Here is a 24,258-nt window from a genome sequence, read left to right as displayed (position 1 = left end):
GGGGGGGGGGGGGTCCGGGACGAGAGACGGGAAGAAAGAAAGAGAGAGAAGAGGGACGTGAACACGAAGCAGAAACACAGAGAGGAAAACGGCAGACGGTCGACAGCCGCCGGTTACGAAGGGAGCACAAGGGCAAAGAGGGGGAGGGGGTGGAAGTGGCTCCGCGATAAAAAGGGGGGAAATACAAGAAGCACACGAGGGTGTAGGAAGGGCTCGGCACCCTTCCCGAACGCACACACGCGGGAGGGTGAAAAGAAGGGAGGAACGCCGTGGAAAGGAGACGAGCGGGCGAGGGAGAAGGAGAGAAGAACACCGGCTTCAAAGGAGATAACGATCTTTGCTTACGTTAATTACCGTCTGACAAGGATGAACGACCGCCCCACGGTATTTTCGCCCGCCGGTAGATTCTCATCAAATTGATTGTCCCGAGGAGGGGGGAAGGTGAAGGAGAAAGAGGTGAAGGGGGAGGAGGAGACCGTGACTTCGGGCGATCACGGGTCGCGCGCGTCCCTCGGCCGGTCGAGCCCTGATAAATCATTTCTGATAAGTGTACGTATTAATCCGCGACCACGAGCGCGGTAACATCGCGGCACCGATCCAGAGGGGAGCAGGGTGAGCGTAATTGCAAAGTGCACCGTGGGGTGATAGTAAAATAGGATGATAAATCAGGAGTAGCGATCGTCTTGGGAGTAGCTAGACCGGACCGACCGGATATCTCCGGACCGATAGATCGCTTCTGCCGGAGTTTCGAGATGGATGTAAGATAGTAGCTCGAATGGAGAGCTGGATGCTTTACCCGATCATTCCTCCTCGAAAACGGCGCGGTAACGCAAAGTCGTGCGAAACGTCCGGCGAGAGTAGATACTGAACGAAAGTTCGACTCCCCCACTCTCTCTCTCTCTCTCTCTCTCTCTCTCTCTCTCCTATACATACATTAAACCCGCTGACCCGAGAGACGACGATACGCGGTATTTAATTATACCTTCGAATAAACGGATACGATTTCGCGAGAAAGTCGTGGAACTTAGCAGACACCTACGATCGTGAACGAGCGATCGGTAGGCGGCGGACGAATCAAGAGAACGCGGAAAATTCCGAGGATATTAGAGCAAATATGTATACCGTGTCGGTCTGATCGCGTCTGTAATTTATCGCAAAACGCTCCATCCGGCCATGCTAATACGGCACGACGCAAGACGAATAACGTCGAACCCATGAATCGTCTTAATCGAATTATAACAAACTCGTACCGACAGGCGATGGTTTATGAAACGAGATTATCGCTGAAATATACACATCGGCGGCGGCGTTTTTATGGCGCGCGCGCACCCGACGACGAGCGCGCAAAAATTAGATTATTCCGAATTAATATAAATAAATTGCCGTCGCGCGAGCGACGGTCGAGCGGGAAGCTTTCGCGAAATAAAAGGCAGCCGTGACGAGGAGCCGTAATAGCTCGCGGTTGAATATTCTATAGTTGAATATGACAAGGCTGCTCCCGACAGCNGGGGGGTACGGGGCCCATGAAGTTCCAGTCTGGCTCTTAATAGGCGAGTAGTCGGCGGAATATAGTTGGTAACTGCGCCGGCCGAACCTACTTCGCGGACGATAATCAAATTGTAAAACTTGTAATTGTCGCTGCGGGCTTCACGGCCGATCTCACTTCTCCCTTCGCGATAGCGGCGGGGAGGAAGGACGGGAGCTCGCGCGCAGGGAGCCATCCAGATTGCAATAAATTTTTAACGGGCCGCTCCACGACGGCACCGTAAACGAATGGACGAGGAGAGATCGGGACGACGGCGGCGGTCGGTATGCTCGTAAGAATAAGAGATACCCATTACGCGAACAATTTCTCCGACTGCAACGGTGAGGCAGTGGGCGCGCGCAAGGCTCCTCGCGAGGTATTTACTGGGATGCGCGAACGGTATCTACAGAGAGTACGCAGTTGCGACGGCTGTTACAACCTCGTAGCGAATACAATAACGAGGAAACGCTTAGCCGCGGAACAAAGACGCTCGGTGTTACTACAAATTATCCGGGCCGCGCGCGCCTCTCCCGGGAAAAGAAGCGCGCAGTTATATCGCCGGGGCTACCGGGCGCGGTTTTTGCACGAGGCCATTTCTATGCTCCGTTTGCGCCTCGAAAGTGAGAAACGGCCTTTTAACCCGCGGTCGTTATCGAGAATACGTCGCGCGTCCGCGCGATGGCTTTTCCTCGAATTAACAAAGGTGGAGAAACGGGAGGAGGAAAGAGGAGGAAAAATAAGAAAACGCCGTGATGTACGCGCGCTCCACACCTCTCCTCGAGCGCGGGAATTCCGCAAGAAATTTCGTCGCGTTCCTTCCGCCCTTGTCGGCGAAATAAAATCGACGGGAAACGCCCGGGGCTTTAATAATGCCTCCTAATCGGAACTGTGAAACCGCACGAAGATCCTCGACATCGATCGAGAATTAAAACCGCCGTGAGCGCGCGTGCGTCGCGCTGGAAATTGATCCGCGAAATTACAGCCGGTACCACATCCGTGGATATAACGGAGAGGGAATCGAACACCTACTTATTTACGGACGCGTTCGATATTTTCCGCGTTATCAGCGAGAATCATCATCTTATACCCGGCAGTTCCACGACGCCAACGCAGGTGTACCTCCTCGGTAATGATCGGCACCGTTTCCGTGTAACCGTCGCCTTTCCTCCTCCCTCTTCTTCTCGGCAGCGTGCGAGTTCTCTCGACCTTCCTTCCCAGCGATAATCGCATCGGCAACTCGCGATCGCGTAAATATGTCGCGTTAACTTCTCGCCGAGTTCTGTCTCTTCGCTCACCGTCATCGTTTATTCAACGCTACATATACGGCGCATGCCTTTCCCGCCGTCGACATCGAACGCGAGCTTCGTGTTGCATAATCGATAATCACCGTGTTTAACCGGTGTCAATTGCTTTCTTATTTCCGTTGATATCGAACGAGCGAGCGCCACGTCGGACAGATCCGTCGAGAAATCAGGCGGCCGGCCAACGCGGAGCTGAAGCGCGAAACCGAATGGAAATGAGAACACTTTGTCTTTGTCTCGCGCGGGTTCCAGCTCGGTTTTCTTCAAAGTTCCTTCCCGCGACGACGTTTCGCGATCGTGCAAATATGTCGCGCGTTAACTTCTCTCAGCCATGGTTCTACTTCGCGCTCTTTGTTCCTGTCTGCGCGAGTTCCGCGGTGGTGGTGGTGGTGGTGCGGTGGCTACAGAAACGAACAAAGGAACGAAACCGTAAAACCCCCATGCACGAACGCCCGACTCGTTGTAGCTTGCAATCTACGTCGGATCTTGAAAGGAGGGAACACCGCGAGGGCCGGAAGTGACGTCAGAGATCAGCCGCGACGGCTGAGTTCAGAAAACGGACTCTTTCGGGGAGCTCCGGGGGAGAAGGGGGGACACACACGCAATTGGATCCGGAAAATGCGGCGGGAGCGAATCCGAGGAGGGGGAGAAGTGCCCCGATGTCTATCGTTTGACGTTTCCGGGTCGGATTCAGTGACATAGGAACGTTTGATCGTGCCAATAGGAGGCCAAAGATTTCAGCCAGATATCAACAAGCTACTAAGCGGGAAAGGAGTAATTACGAAGAAAGACTAATTATTATTACGTTTGCTTGACTCCACATATGACCTTATATTCTATCTTTACCTTTCATTACCGGGAAATCATTTTCATATTTTTTAAATTTAATAATATATAAGAATTATTCAATGTTCGATAATTCCATGTTCTATCTTCAAGTTACTTCGAGGTACTTCAAGTTCGGCGGAATTTCCCAATATTAATGTAAATAAAAAATGTTTTTTTCGGAAGTCACCTCAAAATATACGAGGGTTGCTACTTATATTTCTGGCCTAATAATAAAAAAACAAATATTTATGATCAAAATTGGTTTTATTATTTTTCAAAATATTCTCCATAATGATCAATACACTTTTGCATGCGTTTGAACCAATTTTCGAAGCACTTTTTCCACTCCTATTGAGGTAACTGCAAAACATGCGTTTTGAATGCATCAACCGCTTCTTCGGGTGTCGAAAATCGTTGACCACGTAATTTATTTTTTATGTGCGGGAACAAAAAAAGTCATTGGGTGCCAAATCAGGGCTGTACGGCGGATGACCCATCAATTCGATGTTTTGGCCGGTCAAAAATTCCTTTGTTTGACCCGATGTGTGAGAGCTCGCATTGTCATGATGAAGAATGATTCGCCTCTTCTTCTGCTTTTCTCGAATTTCTCCGATGACTTCTGGCAAACAAATGGTCGTGTACCATTCAGAATTGACCGTCCCACGGTGCTCTAACGCCACTGTCGCCACGTGACCGGTAATGCCGAAGAAACAGGCAACCATTTGCTTCGGTGTGCTTCTTCCGCGAACAACTTTTGTTAGATTTGACTCGTCTTGGAAGACCCATACAGTCGATTGCTGTTTTGTTTCGGGCTCATATGCACAGATCCATAATTCGTCACCTGTGTAGATGTTATAGCCTTTGATTGAACGTATTTTTTCAACATTTTCTTGCACCAATCAACACGAGTCTTCTTTTCAGCGTTTGTCAGATTATGCAAGATCCAACGCGAACAAATTTTTTTTACGGACAAATGTTCATGCAATATCTTATTGATGCTTGTCATACTAACGCCTAAAGATGCCTCAATCTCACGGTATGTCACATGACGATCTTGCTTTATCAGTTCACGCACAGCATCGATATTTTCTGGCACAACAACTGATTTTGGACGACCTTCACGGAATTCGTCCTGGAGCGAACGTCGGCCACGATTGAATTCGTTATACCAGTTTTTTACAGTGCTGTAGGATGGTGCTTTCTCGCTGTATAATTAAGTTCATCGATGCACTCTTGTCTTCCACGTCGAAAGTTATGAAAAATAATCGCACGAAAATGTTCACGAGTTAATTCCATTTTTTGCCTGACATGAATTTTTCAATTCACTGTAAACAACACAAACCGCGCTCAAACGACAATGTGTTCTTATGTTCTTATGTTCAACAATTTCAAGTTTCCAATGACAACGTCAGATGGCGCCTGGCAACACTTACTACCAAGGCCAGAAATATAAATAGCTACCTACGTAACGAATGCACTCCAAATATCCTATTTTAAATGCCACGTAACGGGACAGCGCATAAACAATGGAAAGCCCGAAAATACATTTTCCCCGTCCCATTTTGTCGCTTGCTTTAACTCGATTCTCCGCGAGCACGAGGAATTATACCGCGGTAAATACTAGAACAAGTATCGAAAAATCGGCGAACGTTCCTCATTATCGCATTATTCGCAGCGTGATTAATACCGTCGCTGGACAAAACGATAAAGATCGCGTTCGCCGAGCGCACGGGGCTAATCTAGCGTGATCGAGGCATATGCGATTACCTCGAGATTATCGGCGCCGGCAAGCAAACTCTAATCGCGAGATCGGCCGCGCGAATGACAAAAATCACGCTTGTCAAATCACGACGATCTCTCGTCGCGTCGGGACGAGGGCTAATTACCGGCGCAAAGCGGAAGATATTAGGAACGCGTAATTACGCGCGCATGATAACCCTCCGAGTCCCCGGCAATGGCAACGTGGTCGCATTATCTCGCGCGTCGTGATTAATAGACACACGAGCGGGCCCCGCGATAAGCGCTCGCTGTCGCCCCGATGTAACGACATTCTTTCAATTTCGAGTCAATTACCTGGGCGCTCGGTGCAAAACAGCGCGAGTAATCTCGGAAAACCATTTACATCGTAAAACGCCGACTTTTATCGACGTGGCATGCATCGTGCCATGCGAGATGCAGCACTATAATCAGGGGCCCGCATCGGCCCCTCTAGAGGTCCGGGGGGTTAGGTGTAACACGCGGCAGAGCTCGGTGTAACCGTACCTTTTTCTCTCGTACACACACACAGTGTAATGTCTTCGAAGAGGAGGCGGAGGAAGTTTTTTTTTATAGAACGACCGCGTTTACATAATCCCCACTAAGGAACGAGGCGAAAAGGACGCTCTGCGGAAATCGCTTTCGCGGGATTTTTTGCCGCGTGGACGGACGGACGGATGGCGATAGCAATATCGTGAGTTTAAGCGCGCGATATCAATATCCGGCAATTACATCACAATTTGTGTCGACAGCAAATTATTAAATTACACGAATTACAATTCATCGCGCGCGAGCACACGGGAATGTGGCAACGAGCGAGCAACGCGATAAAATCTCGTCCGTATCCGGTCTTCCGTCGCTCTCGTAGATTAGCCAAATTGATGAATGCATATTTGTCAAAAGAGAAAACTGTAAACGAATATTCCGCGGAGCGGCTGAAAAACGAGGCACGTGCCCCTCGTCTTTCCACTCACGTATCACTTGTCCGTAACTAAGGCGTATTAATTAAGGCCGCATTGTTAATTGAAACTCGTCTCAATTGAGGATGGAGATTCAGATTGGAGTTAGACGCGAATTCTTTTTCAACAATTACAAATATAACAAATAAGTGAGGGAAAGTGAGAAAAATGAGTCGCTCCCATGCCTGCACATATGTATATCATATATATATAAATATGTGTGTGTGTATAATTCGACTGAAACAGTCGGATATCAAAGTGAATGAAAATACGGAAGTTTCACGTGAGGCAAGTGAGTCAAGCGCCGACTATTCTAACTTCGCTCTCTTTCGCTTTATTCGAGACGGGAAGCTCTATCAACCGGGGTCGGTGGAAAAGCACGATAGTTGCGGGACACTCAGTATATTATAGCCGGCGCACGAACACCTGTACGGCGGCGGCGCAACGACCGGGCGGTGTACACTTCCGTCACGCGCGTGTACTACGTTTCCAGGCGGGGGCCTGCGCCGGCCTGGCGAAGGTATCGCGATGATAATCGCACGCCGGGTGAGAGTCCGAGCGGACGATAAAATCCACCGCCTAATGCACGGTCGGGACGGTTATCCTCGCGCGTCCGGAATTACCGGGGAGCACGCACTGACAGTGACACTGTCGCGCGCACGGAAAGCACGCGGAATTTAATAACGACACCACTCCGGCCGAACGAGGCTGTCTCTCCCGCGAACGCGAGAGCTCCCGTATTAATTTCGATTAGGGACGGCCGACACGTAATGCGAAGGAAGTAATAACCTAAAGAGCTACGCCATACACGCGTCGCATCGTGCCGAGGAATCCGCGCGGAGTGTCTCGCGGGAGTCGCGATGATTAGATCGCGACGATAATTGCCGAACGTCGCGTAACGCGACCGCGGAGAGATGTGCTCACACACGGCTTCACCGTGACTCTTATTGATCCGCGGCGGGGACTTATAATTAGCGGCGTGACTTGCGGCTAAGTGACGTTCCGAAATGGTAACGACGCGCGATGCGTCGCACCTTCGCGGGTGAGTAGCTTGCCAAGCGGTAAACGCGAGATCCGTGTCACGGGACGAGAATGTGCGGACTGAGCGCTCGTGTTTAAATTAAAATGCTCTCCAAGGGGCTTCCTTCGCCAATATTTGCGCGCGCGTGCGTGCGTACGCGAACGTATGCGCGCGCCAATCTTTTAACCGCTGACGAAAGCTCGTGGGAGAGCGCAGTGTGCTGTGTTAGTCGAATGATCCGAAAGTTATTACTAAAGATTAGTTTCTTTGTGGGCGCGGTAACAGGGTCCACTCGCGTAACTCGCTCGGCCGAATTAATCAGCGCGGTGCGCGCGCTCTTTGTTTTTATTCTAAACACGGAGGACAGGCGGGAGAACGGTCTAATTTCGCAAGGAACGATATGACCGACGCAACGACGGTTTGAACGTAGAATTGATTAGGGCGATAACGTACGTCGAATCGTCACACGTCGACTTTAGACGAGACGTCGTATCACGGGATTTCCACGAAATTACGACGCGCAGTCGTTAATACGTTTTTCGTCCCCCCTCCTCTCTCTTTCTCGCTCTCTCTCTCTCTTACTTTCTCTCTTCTGACGTATCGATAACAGCATTTTCTCGAATTCTGACGGGAGTGCGCTAATTTTTCCGATGCGAGCGATGCAACTTCCGCTGAGCGACGCGGCATGACGCGATTCAAGCGATGGGCGTGCACAAATGGAATTGACGCAAATTAAAATTACATTTCAGGTATCTTGCGCATTTAACAGAGAACAAAACGAGTATGATGCCGTGCCGAAATTATGCGATAATATTGCAGAAAGATAATTATGAACGAATTAAATAAATGAAATATGAGGCAACATCTGTAATGAATTTCAAATAACTGGGCTATATCTCCGGACGATAATCGATGAGGGCGATGTGCCATTACGCGGGACGCATAAATAGCAAATATTTCAACGGAGCAATCGATGCTCGTCTTTCTTCGGCCGTTGGAAGAAGAGACACGAGAAAGAGGAATACTGAGAAAGAAAGAAAGAAAGAAAGAAGGATTGAGAAAGAGACAGGTCAACATCTACGCGGCCTTATTTGTGCAGCGTATTTTCTTTTTTATTTGAAGAAGCAAATGGACGACGGAGATATCGTGTCGTTTATGGTATTTCGAAGTTATCGAGTTGAAAGTTCAATGCCCACGGCAGCGGAATGACCTAATATACACGCGAGAGTACGGAGTGGATGTGTTTGCGTATACATGGGCCATTTACACCGCGGGTCAACCTCATTAAATACCGTCGTACTAATATGCTGATAGTATTATGATCCAATGAAAAATAACGATTCGTCCGTAAGGTAACTTCTTTTTGAGTTCGCCCCCATATTTATAATCATATGCAATCGGCTGAATATATTCCAGTGTTCCCCCTCTCACCGTGTTCATTTATTTATTCCTACAACCCGATATAATATAACAACCTATTCGCTCGCTCGTGAGCACAAATAGCGACGTATTACCAGCGGCTAATCATGTTACAGGCAATAAGCAATTTTATATAGTGCGTATCGCGTCGCGAACAAATAACCATGGAAGAGCGCGCGATAATTGGAGCAGTATAGTCGTCGCGCCGGTCAACTAGCGTCATAACGAATTCATGTTGCGTTTCCGCTAGAATGACGGAGTAAGTTGCGGGGGAAGGCACGCGCGCGATTTATGCGCGAAGTATCCGCGAAATTATTAATGCACGTCGCACTACGGCGACGGCAACGGTAACGACGACGACGAAGCCGACGAGGGATCGTGTGTACTCTTTTTATCGAGCGGTTTATTCAAGTAAATAACTCGGCGAGCCCTTTGGGAGGAAGAGAGAAAGAGAGAAAGAGAGCGCTTAGACGATCTACACGGATCGACGCTGCCTGCGAGCTGTCGATAAGGATACACCGCCGAAGGACCCGCCGTGGTCGAAGGGCGGTATTTTCTTGCGCTCTTTGCATTTCATCCTCGCCGAGAGTGAGAGAGAGAGAGAGAGAGAGAGAGAGAGAGAGAGAGGGAGCGAGAAAGAGCGCGCGATAGAGAGAGAGAGAGAGAGACGATATTTGCGTCACTTTCAAATATTCAACGAAGCAAACCAAAAACTGGTCATCGCCGGTGTATCGATATTTCCGCGATTTTCGTGTCGCAAGTTGGCAAACGAATCTCGCCTTCTGAAAACGAGAAGATAAAATAAACGTCGCGCAGGGAGTGACTTTCAGCTAGTTCCGCTCGATGTACATCCGCCCGTAGACTCGAAACAGCGGCAAGAGTGTGTTTCGATGTTACACCTCCGCGGAGAAAAATGTAAAAAGCGCGACTTCGCGAGGGAAAATGTCGAAATTTATATCGGCCGGCGTGTGCTTACGTTTTTACAAACGATCGCATTATAACGGATTTGCACGCGCGATAATACCGATTTATACTTGCGACGGTAAAACAAGCCGCGAACGAGCGCGCAAACAAGCGACCGACTCGAATTTACGGGGTTTTACAGCAAAACTGTCGTCGCCTCAAGAACCACCCCCCGAGCAGGTTTTCGCTTGTAAATCCCGCAGCGGGCTTTCAGCCCGCACTCGGTCGGTTTTTAGCGCGCGGCAGCCCGGCGGCGACGCGTTCGCGTCGCGAGCGGTGATTTTGCGAAAGGAATTTCGCCGGCCGGTCGTATATTGACCGCCCCGTTCTCGCACGGCGCCATCTTTCATTCACGAGGAGCCCGTGCAAAAGTCAATACACGCTGTCGCCGATATGAGAGAGGGCTCGCGACCGTTCGCCGGGAAAATCACATTAGCGATGTTTCGGTAATCGCTTTTATATCCGGCGCGCCGTGATTGACGGCGTCGACGGAATCGGCTTTCACGCCGTGTCGTATCACCGCGGGGATCCGTTCTCCTGGTAGGAAAATCTCCGCGAGCGGTGGCGCGATCGCCATTCCGCGGACACAATACCGGCCGGCTCTCTGGCCTGCTCGTCGTATCGTTTAACCGGGGAACTAGAATTAGGAGGCAACGCGATCGAGCGCGCGGATCGATGAAAACCGCGTCGCAAACGCGCGCGCGATTTTCCACAGCGAACGCGCTCGCGAATTTCATGTTCGGAGCGCGGTTTGACGCGGTTTTAACTACGGACGAATAATGATGATAGAAAATCGCGCGGCGGTCGTCACGGGATGAGGACTTAGGATTGTTTTGACGGAATTTCAGCGCGTTCAATTATCGCCCAAGATACGAAACGGAGAGATGAAAGGGCAGCAACACGCGCACGCGTCGGATTTATTCCCCCGCGCAGGGACTGTTTCGCTGAATTATAAACACGCACGATCAAATAAAATTATATTAGTTATACACACAGCGCGCCCCCTGTTATCGTAAACATCATATCGACTCTAATTCCGCTGCAAAACAGCTTTCTGTATTCATGCTGGGGCTTTGTGTGCGAGAGAGAGAGAGAGAGAAAGAGAGATGGGAAGAGACCGCCAACGCTTTTAACGATTCCACGCGATTCTCGTCTATTCTGCCTTTCTCGCTTCTCCGTTACGTTCGTCTATTCGTTTGCAATATGATCTTTTGGTATACAATTCAGCCGTCGCCCGACGCGTAATTGAAGCGCGCGAACGCGACTGACGCTGCGTGGAAAAGAGCGCTGTACGCTTTCTCTCTCTCTCTCCCTCGAGCGGAAATCGCGTTACCGAGGTTTCAACAATCGCAATTTTTGCCGGTTGCCCCGCGTGATTGACGGCGTCGATGCAATCAGCATCCGTGGGCCCTTTCATGTCGTCGAAGATACCGTGATTCGAGACAAAAATTAGAGTACCGGGGCTAACAGGCGTTTCGAACGATCGTGATTAAACGTTACGATTGTATCCGCACGCCCTTTGGCACGGCCGCGGATTGATAGGAGTGTCTCTCGCATTCGAATCGCCGGACGAGCTCCCTAAGAATCATTAACGAGAACTCGTCGGACCGTATCGGCAATTCTGCAGCCGTGTGTCCGCGACACGCGCGATTCAAAATCGCAGTCGAGAGAGAAAGAGAGCCAATGGCGGAAAGGCGACAACATTTTCGCCTCGATGAACCTCGCGACGCGTCCGATACCCCGATAGCGGAGATTTATCTTCTGAGGATTACCGCAGAAAAAGGAAACAAAAAGCTCTGGATACGAGCACACAGCGGAACTCATCGTGGAAGAAAAAGTGTCGCGATGATCGAGCGGGAGGAAATCGTCGCGATACACACACGCCGTCGTACCTGCTTCCCCCGTTCGATCGAGAGAACATCCCCCATGCATGTGTGCTCGCATACGGGAATCATCGGTCTGGCGAAATTAATTTATCGGTCTCCGGGATGTCTGCGAGCTCGCCAAGCCGTGCGAAAAATAGCCAAGTCACGTAAGATATAATAACATCGAGAACAGGCAAACGAGAAAGCGGAAAGAAAGGCGGGGAAATATCGCTGCGCTTTTAATGATCGTCACAGACGGTCCAGTTAATAACAATCGCACTAGTCACGACGACGACGACGATGCGGAGCGTTCGATGAATCTCGGCTGAAAACGCGACGTGCGGAATCTCTCGCGGACAATGGAAAGTATCTGCGGCCGCACATGCACGGGGCGGGTTTGCGGCCCGTCTTATCGACCTTCTTCTTCGACGGGCCTTCTTGCTGCATCGCCTCGGCCGCCATTGACACGCGGTCGGACTGCAAGTAACGCGCATATCGGGGATAGCCGAGTGATGACGGCAGTGACGGTGACGACGGAAGGAAATCACATTAGTGAAGTTTCGGTAATCCCTTTTATGTCCACTGGCCGTGATCGACGTTGTCGGCGATCGACCTTTTCCGTGTCACCGGTTCCGCGGCGAGTCGAGGGTGAAAAAAATTCGACCGCCCGGTCTCAAGCCGATTTTCCGGCGAGTTTATCTCGCGCGTTTGTTAATTCGTCGTATGCGCGGTGGAACGGCCGCGCGAAACAACGAACGCGATTAAAGCCGACGCTGCAACGAATTTTGGATATTATTTGCCTGCAAATAACGCGGGCACGCTTGGATACGTCTATCTGATCGCCGCGCGCGGCTGTATCAAGCGGAACTGGTCATTATATCCGATGATATAACTCCGCCCGCTGCGCACGGAATTAGTATTTTCAGCGCTAGCGGAACAACTAATATTGATGGTATGGAAATAGACAGAGAGGCCGGGGGAAGGGGAAAGAGAGAGAGAGAGAGAGAGAAATATCCGTTCGCGCATATAAAATGCTCGTGACCAAGTTTTTGCACGTCGCTTCCCATTCGGATTCTCGTTATCGTTTATAATGTCGCCGGCGAAATGAAAACAATTTAATAAACGTAGTTTCATTAGCGAGAGCGAAAATCAAATCACCCTTCGAAGAGGTTTCTTCGATCTCGCCGATGTTATTTCACTTTCGGGCGATCGATGAAACCATCCCCCCCGGCCGCAAAGTGAACGCAAGATCGACGTTTGATCACGACACGGTCTCCGACCGACCAACGTTTCGCTATGCTAAGTGTCGCGTAATTTACGACGACAGATACGATCCTGGCCGGTAAAACAAAGCTTCGCCCGCATCCAGTTTGTCACGATTAAGCAAACCTCCGTGTAGAATCGGGAACCGAGCGTGTAACGTGCCCGGAGAGGGGCTCACGGAGTACTTAAAGGTTAACGAGGTAGCGTATCCACTTTATTTTTCCACTTCCCTTTACACGTATCCGTTGTACCACCGGCGGCCATAGCGAACCGACCGACCGTCGGCCCGGAGACCTCAGTGTTAACCGGCGCGAGTCGACGTGCCTCGAAATCAAAGACTGGAAAAACACGTCAGCAAACTTTCGATAATCGCTTTTACGCGTCGAGCACCGTCGTGATTCACGTCCACGCGGGTGGGGCGGTGGTTGTGTAGTGTGTGTGTGTGTGCGCGCGGTGATAGTGGTCCTTGCAGCTTTCTCGCATCGGTTTAGAGAAACGGTCAGCTCGGAGAGATGTCGGTCGACGACGATATCGGCGGGATTCGACGCGAGCGATCGAACGTCGGAAACGATATCTTTGTGGGTTACGCGGGTGGATAACCGTAGATAACGAGAAATCGTCCGCCCTTGACGCGACGACGGCAACGACGATGGCAATGCCCTTATCGCGGCCAAGTTCTTTATTATGTCCGATTGAAGTCAAGGTGGGCATCGAAACGCGGCTCCGCTAGAGTACCTATAATAAGATTAGGTCTGACTTCCGATTGACTCCGCCATGTTTAGGCCAGCCTTCCAGTTGGGGTGTGTCAAAGCTCGCCTTCCAGCAAGAGGCTCAATTCGACACAAGTGTAGTTGTATCATCTATTATCCTTTTCTCTGCCAAATGCGAAATAAGCATATGAATGGTAAGAAGCAAAGTTATCAGCTGAGTGACAACACAAGCCAAGATTCGCCATCTATGAAATGTATTGAAAGAAAAGTGAGCTTGTGTGTGTCGTATTGTGATTAATTATTAATTTACTTTGATTCCCGCCTATTTTAATAGTATTTGAACATTTCGTATATTACGGCTACGAATTTCCGATTTTAACCCAAACATGGCGGTGAGCCATGCCCTTATTACAGGTACTCTAGGTTACGCCGACGAAACGTAGCGGTCGTACGTTCGCTTTTATACGTTCGCACATTCGGAACACAGGTCGGGTTTAACGCGCGAATGTACGCGGGACGCGGCAACCACGCCGCTTCAATAGCTTGAATAATGCACGGCGACCTATTAAAATTAGCGTGTTTCTGAAGCGGATTTACACGCGCGGGGGAGGAAGACAGAGAGACGGAGGCGGGGCGTTAATTCTCCTCTCTGTTTTTCGAGGCGAGTATAATCGTCGCTGCGCATTCAGCCAAGAGGGGCCCGCGTCGAGCGCGCCGTCGGATCCACTTTTGCCGCCGCGGCGTGGCCAAGAAATAATTAAATGCGATTTACTCCGGTCCGTATGAACGCGCTTCTCGCGTCGCGATCAATTTTTCACGGGGATTTTCTAACACACCCCCGCGTCTATTCGTCTTTCGCCGGTCCGTCCGCCATTCCTCGTTACTGAACATCGAGCGGCACGCTATACGACCGCACTCGGTGTCTCCGGATTCTCTCCGATCCTAATATTGAATTTGACGTCGACTTTTCCGGAATAAAAATATCGAGGCGAATTTCCGGGGTGTAAGTGATGAAAAGCACTCGGCTCACCTCGGGAAATCCGCCTGTATAAAAAAAAAAAAAAAAGATAAGCTCCAGCAGCTAAATTAGTGGTAATATGGACACCTAAAACTTTAGCAACGTAAGCAATTTTAATCGCTGCAGTAGCGAACTCTTTAGCTGATGTCCATGTCATAACTGATTTAGCTATTACAACTAATCTTTTCCTCGCGTACGCGACGACTGGACGGCGAATTCGAATTGGCGTGTTTCATCACGAGTACGACCATTTTTCCGGACGATCATCCGCTCCCCTCCTCTTCTCGAAACCTCGCCTGCGAGAAGAAAGAATTGAACTCGGAGGCTATCGGGGAATCCGAGCAGTCTCACGACACTCACTCTCTATATCGATCAGCTGCCGTCGATGCTGCGTATCTCGCCCCTTATCCGATGACGTCGCCTTGAACGAACGTCACGTTTGAGAGAGAAAGAGAACTCGGTCAGTAGCGGGGCCGCGATCGGATGTCAATGGCGATTTTTCCGGCCGGTGATATACGGGAAGCGAGAGCTCGATATTCCGGACGCGAGAGCGGGGCCGACGGAGAGGCTTTCCCGCATAATGGCGAACCGGCGGGCGTTCAATTAAGCAGCGGTCCGGGCACTCTTCCGAGATCTAAAGTCGCGGTAACGAGCAACGAGAGATTCGACGGGATTTCACGGACGACGGAAAGAGTCCTGACACGGGACACGTTATCGGTGAACGTCATAACTGGGGTAATAAGTGCGCGAGTCCCGGTCGACGGTTAATAATCTAACCGAAGTAGATTTACCGGCGTAAAGTGAGAAAGCGCTCGGGTAACGTCATTAACATCGACGTATGCATGATTCAAAGGGACGATCAGTCCCCGTGTCGCCCGGTATCGCGGAGCGTTAACACGCTGATCAGCATTCAAAACAGCATTCCGCTAAGCCGCAGTTTCGAGACAATATCATTAACATCGACTTTACACCGCACGCTCGTACAGCGCGCGGCTGTGCCGCGACTAATAAGCGGCGCGGTTGTTTTATATCGAGTATCGCTCGGCGCGCCGGTTTCCGCGCGCACCCAAAGAGCGCTTTCGAAATAACGCGCGTAAATCGAAGCGCGTTCCTCATGACCTCGCGCGCGCGCGAGTCTTTTGCGCGAAGCGTCAGGCATCCGGTGAAATTTTCGAGCGCTTTAGGGCGTGCACGCGCGGCCCTTCGCTCCCGCCGGCTCCCACTCGAGCTGATTTTAAATCCAACTCTTCAAATGCATCGCAGCGTTTAACGCCGGCCGGCCGGTCGTGCATCTCGTCCAACTCGCGCCGCGAGTTTTACTATATCCCCGCAAACGCCGGCTACTGACGTGCAGTGGAGGTGCAGGTGACACGTGTACGGCGGCGATAGTGGCGGCGGCGGTGGCGGTGGCGGCTAGCCACCGCGATGCAACGCCCTTGTGTGTGTGTGTGTACACGCGGAGAGAGCGAATCCCATCGAGCGCACAATCGGACACCTGTGCGGTCGCACAGAAAATGACTGTAATTCGAGTCATTATTCTTGTTCTAAAAAAGGAGCCGGCGGTCGAGACCGTCCCGACTTCCGGTTGCGGCGAGCTTTCCGCTCCGCTGCTCGATCGTGCGCCACGGACAGGATGAATTGGAGATCGATGCTTTTTCACGACGGGGCTTTCCGGGGGATTAGGTGGTTTCTGCTGACTGGAACTCGAGATCCCAGAGCGATAACGAAGGATCGAATGTATCTGGGTCGCCGGTGTAACGCGACTGGCCCCGCCGATGAACGACTCGAGGGTGTAAGCGATAAGGAAGTTTATCGTCGCCTCATCTTCGCCGAGTGTATAATCCCCGCGATGTTGTCCCGCGAGATAAAACCGCCGTCGCTTTTTATTTGCATCGCAAATCGACAGAGTTCCTCGCCCCACGGCGGCCCAAATTGTCATCGTCGTTGAAATCGAATTACGCGCGATGAAATTGCGAGGTTGAATTACCCCCGGCCCGGAAAATATTTACAGCCGGGGGCGCGACGCGCCGAATTATTTTGCCGTTGTTATTTAAAATAAATAATTCGGTATTTAATCAACCCGATGAACGCGATAATTGGGGAATAAATCGCATAAATTGTCGCAGAAATGAGTAGCGCGGCGAATTACAAATCGCGTCTTGCGGCACGTTTTTTCGTGCGATTAATTAGGCGGAAGAATTTAGTAGCGCGTACGCACCACCCGCGCGCATTCGTTGCAAGGTTTCCGCGAGGGATTCCATTATCTCGACAAAACCTTTCGCGCTGAACCGTNCCCCCCCCCCCCCGAGCTTTCGAGCAGTTTCCAATATCCCACGCTAATCTCGCGTGATTTTTTATCCACGCTTAAAGATTGGCTTCGCAAAGGGTTAATCGCCACTATTAACCGTAACCTTAAGCCCGTGGGCTTAACCCCCAACCTGTCTCCGAACGTTGCCACGGCGCTTCTCTTTAATGTCGGAAGTCTTGCCAAGACTCGGATAACGAAGGAGCGCGGTTAAGCGGCGAAAAAGCAGCTTAACCTCCTCGCTTCTCGGCCATTTATTTCTTGATGACGCTCGCAACCGCGATCGAACGATAACTTTCGTCGCCCGGCGCGGCGATAAGAAGCGACACTAAACAAAAGGGAAGACTAGATAACGGAATGCCGCGGAGCGACGAAGGGGGGGTTCTAGGAGAGCAGCGACTGAAAATCGTCGCTTTTCTTCAACGCGCCGTCGTCATCATTATCGTCGTTCTCGTCGTCGCGTGCGTGACTTCTTTTAGCGCGTTGCGAAATTGAACCGACGAAAATAGCGTCTCCGCCGGTTACTTCCCGCTTTCGTGTCGCGGATAAATCGCCCGCGAAGCGGCTATAAAGAATGCAACGCATCGTACATCAGCACAACTCGCTCCTAAGAAGCAGGGGTAAAAAAGGAAATAGAAGAGAAAAAAAAAGGCGGTAGAACGCACGGATGATATCAAGCTAGCTATCGCGCGCTGATCGATACCGGAGCGGTCAAGATACCGGGAGAAAGAGGGAGAAAGGGAGGGAGGGAGAGAGAGAGCGCGTCCGGGAAGCTCGGAAGGAGCCGCGATAAATCTGTTTCTACGCAGAGATCATCGAAATTCCGCGGGCGTAGGGCGCAAGGGAGCCACGCACAGAGAGAGAGAGAGAGGAGACGAGAGGAATCGAAAGCAGATGGGGATTGACTGGCTCGTGTCTTCGGGGCTTCCGCGCAAAGGGCGCCGTCGGACCCTTCGACGAGAGTAGCACAAAGGGTCTTATGTGCACTCTCTCACGTACGCACGCACCAACGTCGAGAGTCACGCGCAGGCAGATACACAAACACACGTACACACGGACGCGTACACATGCGCACGCCGCGAAACAGTGCGAGTGCCACGGACAAGCCGAGTAGAGAGCGGTAGCTATTGTTACGGGTATTATTTGCCACTAATCAGAATGGGCGGTCGACTCGCGGCGGCTGTGTAAGTTTTACGCACGTACGTGTGTGTGCGTGTGCCGATGTGTGCGGGCGCGTGAGTACGTGGCGATGTGTACACAGAGAGGAGAGGCGCGTGTTACGTGTAATTCTCCCCATTGCACACACCACCACCGCGAGACACACCAGCCTGATTGCAGACCTCGTCGTCGACGTCGTCGTCGACGTCGTCGTCACCACGCCCTGACCCACGAGATTTTCAAGATACCCGACACACGACCCACAAGCCCCGCACTTTATGCGAGGTCAACCAACTCGACCCTTCGCCGTTACGAGCGCGATATCGATACAACGGCGACGGCGATGCGCGGCGCAACGAAACTTTCTTAACCCGCGCGCGACGTTAACGGTACTTAAATACAGAGAAGGAAGAAAGTCCGGGAATGGCGTTTATTACCCGCCCTAGAACGAGTCATTCCTAAAAAAGATGCGCGTGGAAAAATAGGTGTCGCGCACGCACCCCGAAATCTGAGAAGTGGAAAGTAGCGAAATGCAACTTGCTTCGATGCGTCGGGGTGACTTTTTCCGCAAGGAAAAGTTGAGAAACGGAACGTTAGATAATTTTCCTCGGAAATGCGTGTAGCTGAGGAAATTGCCCGTGAACTTAATTTCCAACGATTTTCGCTCTCAAAAAATTAATTTCAAACGATTAATACGTAATATTTGATTTAAAATCATTATTCAAAGTCTTCGCCATATATAGTTTTAATGTTTTGGAAAAAAACTGTTTTTCCAAATTTTTCCATGAACTTTTTGGTTTCTTATCTTCATTACGGAAAAAGTAAATGTGGCAGGTTTTAACCGAACACACGTGAATTTTCTAAACAAATTTTTCTATCCTTAGGACAAAAATCGAAGAAATCCCTGAAAGGATAAGAACAGTTTTCTTCGAAATTTTAGACTATATTTCGCCAAATTTACCATCGAAGTTTTATAGTTGTGACAAAAGTGTCGAATATCGACTTTTGTGAAGTTGGCCTCATTTCTTCAAAAGATGAAAAAAGTCAACAGTTCTAGTTGCTCTCCGAAGAGTTTTAAAGCCTTTAATTGATTTTTTTCAAATTTTTAGAAATTTCACAAATTCGAATATTCACTAGAAAATCGGTTGTGAGAACGTCGTTAAAACATACGATAATATTTTTTACGTACGTCCCTTTTGCATCTTTTTATTGGCAGATACGCAATGCGATAAGAAAAACGGCCGAGAGAAAAATATTTGTATAGACTCACCAGTGAAAGAAGTGGGGACTCTGCGCCGCGTCGACGATGCTCCAGTGACTCGTGATTTTGCCGATGGCTCTTCTGCAACAACAAAATTCGCGATTAGCCCATGGATTGGTCGCCGCAGCCCATCGATTCGGTATTTAAACCTGGGTGTTTGCTCTCGACAATAATCGCTCGCGATGTATAGCTCGTGGTTGAGCTTAGAGAACGAGCTACGACTGAAAAACGTGGAATTCCACGAAATTCGCTCCTCGGAGATCAGAGAATTCTCGCTGGTGGTGCGCTCGCATCACGTATGAGAGATCGATTTTCGTACCCCGATGTCCTGGCATATCGCGATTTAACGGTCATTTTTAACTAGTATTTCTTTTTTTATAAAAACAATGTGAAATCTTAGAACGCAGTAACTTTTCGTTGCTGCGCGTTGTAAGCGAATACGCTTACGTTATACAGCTCTGTAAAACTCGACGAGGGTAGTCAACTGCGTTAAATTAAGATAAATTTAACTGAAATTCAAATTCAACTTTGTGTGTTGGATACCGAAATAAAATTAAAAATAAAACTACTTCAGAGACACTCGGAACTGGTTCTGCTAAATCGGAAAGTGTCGGAGTTATCAAATAGCAGATATTAATGTAAGCGGTATCAGAAAATGACTTTAAGTTGTGCTCCGTAATTTTCACGATTATTAAATAATTTTGCCAAGCAATTTAAAGAATTTCTTATTAATAAGCACTCAATATATAGTAACAGTGAGCAAAGAGAGAGAGAGAGATAGAGAGAGAGAGAATCTAGTTATATGGTGTGAATTCAGTTGACTCTTCGACGCGCAGCAACCGACTGACTTTCGGCAGACGACAAAATACATACACGTGCACATATATAAACATATATGTAGTTTGACCTACAAATGTCAACTGCATTCTATATACAGTGTGTATTTCGGTCATTGCATACATCACATTAGTATAATGTAACAGCACTGAATTAATAATACGAAATTAATTATATTAAAATATTTGAACTTTAATATTTGAGGACGACATACGTTGGCTGATAACTCGTAAATGGCTAATGATACCGAATATTTTGTATTTACCATCGTTTTTAATATTGATATATCAAAGTGCTTTTGTGGAAAACATTTTTGTGTCGCCAAAGCGACCATATACATCCTTATGTGTACTCAAATATAAATTAATCATTAGAGTCAAAGTCGTAATGATTCTCCGATTAATGTGATATTTAAAGCGGTACGTCGACTATCGAGGAAGACTCGTAAAGATCCACCGAACAGCAGAACCTCCTTACTGAATTTTTTCGAATGGCCCAATTTATTCGTGTGCGGGCGCTTATATTTATTTTGCTGTGTTATTTTTTTCCAATATCGCGCTAGGAAGACTCGAACAGCGCGAGACCGACTTGTCGCTAAGCTACCGCGAAATAAAAAGCCGCGCTCACTGCGTATCGACGATGCGTCGCCACGTACGCGAGACTTTAATAAGTAAACATCACGCAAAATGCATCGCGACATTTCCGCGAGATGCGCGAAGAGCAGCGATGCTTCCAGCGTGACGCGTCGCGTTACGGCGACACGACGTATTTTAAAAGTGACTGACACACTACTCTGGGCCCGTATAATATATTTACATATTAGCGGGACGCGCGGAGGGACGTGGCCCGAAATACACCGCGTATTCGTCCCGACGGCGGCGGCACTATTTCGGAAACCGGCGGAGAGAGCGGCGATTCCCCGATGATAACGCGGCGCATCGTTCGCGGTACGCCTTCAGTTTTCATTAAGCAAAACGCATCGTGAAAATTGGACACGTCATGGAAAGACCAAGTGACGGCCGATAATGAGACACTTGATCATCGTGTGACCGAGTGTGACGAGTTCGCGAATTAGTTCCGTCCGGATATTCGCGCGATCAATTGCGCTTTCTTTCGTCCCTCTTCCTCTTTTCCTTTCTTCACTTGGACCGATGCAGCGACGACGCGTCAGGAAGGATTATTCCGGGCATCGCGAATATATCGAGAAGGGACGATGGAATTTCCGTCGGCGGAATTCTTGCGCCAGCCGAGGAATTTCTGGGCTGAAGAAATCGGGAGAAGCCGGCACACGGCGACGCGCAGAGAGAGAGAGAGAGCAGCGAGGAGCAGCAGGTCGACGGGCGGAGTGATCCCGCGCACTCCGTCAAATCGACGGAAGTCGTTTCCAAGCTGCGCGGGAATTCGGAATAGTTCGGCGAAGAAACCGGCAAAACTGACACCACCCGCGAGCGGTATTTGCGAGCGGAATCGCTGCGGCTCGGCCGTTCGCGGTTTCCACACCGGGTAGTGCTGGAGGAGAAGCAGGCGGAGAGCCGGAAGTGCCATATCTCGAGGCGTGTACACACATACTGCATACACACGCCCGCCGGGGGTTAATTCGACAGTTGCCGACGTGGATGTCGAGAATGCTCTCTCTGTCGGATTCTATCCGAAGTATTCCGAGTATAGAACGCGCCGGCCGCAAACTGACCGCTAACCGGCGATTTTTGAGGAATCCGAAGGTGACTGACGCGCGCCGCCTCAGCGGCGATCGCTCGATATCGATCTCTCTGTCTGTTTCCTCCTTTCCCCGCCTCTCGCTCTCTCTGTACGGGATTTGGGGGGAGCAGACCCCTGCATCTGACCGCCAAATCGGAGCATCGGCGGATAATTCGCCAGCACATACGTACACGGCATGCACACACGCACACGAACGCGCGAAAATCGATGCCCGGCTATTCCGGCATCGACGCGTTTACGCGCTAATACTGAAACAGCTTAATGCTCGTTAATGCCGCCGGCTAAGACTTTTGCCTCTGAAAACCGGCAACGCATGGCGTCGCGAAATTTCCGTATTTTCTCGTCGCCTCTTCTCTCTCTCTCTCTCTTTCCCCTACAGTCGCTCATTAACGTATTTAGTTGCGTGATATTACTTCGCGACTTCGCCCTCTTAATACCGTAAAGCTAACGTACGGGCAGAACGCGGATTCTCCGTCGCACGTCGGATTTCAAACGCGACATTTTCCGCGCAGCGTAGAAAACACGGCGAGAGTTTAATTCGCACGAACGCGAGGAGAAGGGTATCGGATTCATTCATTCCTCCTCTCTCTCTCACACATACGCACGCACACACGCGCACACATTCTTTTTTCATGTCTCATTTTGGTTTCAGAAAAAAAAACGCGCGCACGGACGTCGTTTCGCGCGGTCTATGAGATTTTTTCGAAATTGCGAGCAAATTTCTGCAACACACCGCGCACTCGCTTGCGTCCACATTACGCGGACGGGAGCTTTATGATGCATGCCCGGTCTTAATTAAGCTCATATATCTTCCTGGATGCACCTCTTGAAAAATATTACTGAAGTTCGCCCCGGCGTGCGTCTATCATGCTTTAATGCCTGCTGTATGTTCCTCCTTTAACCCTTTGACGCATTTGGCGGCCACATGGTTCCCTCTCGGAATTTTTCACACGACGCGCGCAGCTTTAAATATATCGACGTATTAATGCAACGCCTCTCCCTCCCTCCCATCGGCCTTTTTCCAATTCCGAATCCGTCGGGAATCGTCGACGACCGTGTAAATGATAGGGGGCACGTGAAAGCCGCGAACAGCGAATATAGTTTGCGGGGGCACGAAAGAAAACGCGAGAGCGCCGAATTGCGCGTTCCCGTTGTAATTCGAGTGCGAAACTTCCTCCCCGAGACATGTATCTCGGTCTCTCCGAGATAACGTATAGTCGCGTCGTTTGTCACGGAATCTCGCGCTACGCACACGCCCACATCTTCTCTCGCGAACCCGTACGTTTCCGGTTACTGCGCGAAGACCGACTCCATCGCGGATCATTAAAGAATTTCCAACTACGGCCTTATGGCACACATATTTCTTAACGTGCGATTTAACTCTACTTGATAAACCCGGTGCAAACGTGTTCCACATCCTTCGTATGTACCATGACATTCTTCATGCCTGTAAATGCACCAGTTCCTTCTTTTCCTCTCCTCTCGCAGTCCCTTAGTATATTTTCACAAGGTAAGAAAATAAATACCGTTATTTATCAAATCAACAATATAAATCAATGTCTCGCTTGTTAATTTCTATATTAATTAGAAAAGCAGGAAATAAATGAGTTGTTTGAAAATCATGTCGAAATGGCAGAGGGAATTGATATTGATATTTCATATCAATCTCACGTTAACATTTCAGCAGAGAAATACCGAATCGAGTCTCTAAGCATGAAGAATGGCGGAAATACGTGAATTCACCCGCCACGCGAAACCGCAAAATAACATGAAAAACAACGTCGACGTATACGACTCCAAAATTCCGGCAGACGTGAAACGACGTGGAGCGAACGCGGCGTATCTGCTTATAATTCGAGTGTAAAATCGCAAAATAACGCGACGAGAAATTCCGATGCCGACAGCCCGAGAATTCGAGGATGACGGGAAAACCAAGTTTCCATAGGCTGTATATTTCATGTATAGGACGGAAAGTGCAGAACCGCAAAATAATAGAAGCCGCTCCTTCTCGCAGATGCGCGCGAGCCTCCCGAGCGTTTTCCTCGCTCTACCGAAGAAAAATGTCGACTGCTACCGGGGCCCCGCGAAGAGAGGGAGGAAGGGGAGGAAAGGGAATCCGCCGAGTTACCGGAAGTAACGCGCGAAGACGAACGAGCGTCGTCCGAATTCCGCGCGCCGTAAATCCGCGACGCCGGGCTGATTCGCGTCGTCAATAAGAGAAGAAGATCGTCGGGGTTCGGCGGGGTAAACAGAGTAGATACCGAGGTGAGCGAAGGGGAATGAACGGGGGGAGGAAGGAAAGGACCGAGAGGGAGAAAAGAAAGAGAGAGACAGCCATTGGACTTCCACGG

The 24,258-nt window shown here is 49.8% G+C and overlaps 1 protein-coding gene across 2 annotated transcripts in view; it reads right to left on the bottom strand.

The window, feature by feature from the left end:
- LOC106744030 (insulin-like growth factor-binding protein complex acid labile subunit) overlaps positions 1-24,258 on the bottom strand; it is a 240,363-nt gene that overhangs the window by 151,119 nt on the left and 64,986 nt on the right. The window contains exon 2 of one of the 2 annotated variants that reach the window (XM_014618427.1): positions 19,361-19,432. In XM_014618427.1, the coding sequence (XP_014473913.1) occupies positions 19,361-19,432 (72 nt within the window). Of the gene's footprint in view, positions 1-5,727; positions 5,918-19,360; positions 19,433-24,258 lie in introns of those variants that run through there. The other variant, XM_014618426.1, reaches the window with a different exon arrangement.

Source organism: Dinoponera quadriceps, unplaced genomic scaffold (genome assembly GCF_001313825.1).
Source record: "Dinoponera quadriceps isolate SergipeBrazil2010 unplaced genomic scaffold, ASM131382v1 scaffold1252, whole genome shotgun sequence".
NCBI classification, from domain to species: Eukaryota; Metazoa; Arthropoda; class Insecta; order Hymenoptera; family Formicidae; genus Dinoponera; species Dinoponera quadriceps.
This window is presented reverse-complemented; position numbering and strand designations above follow the sequence as displayed.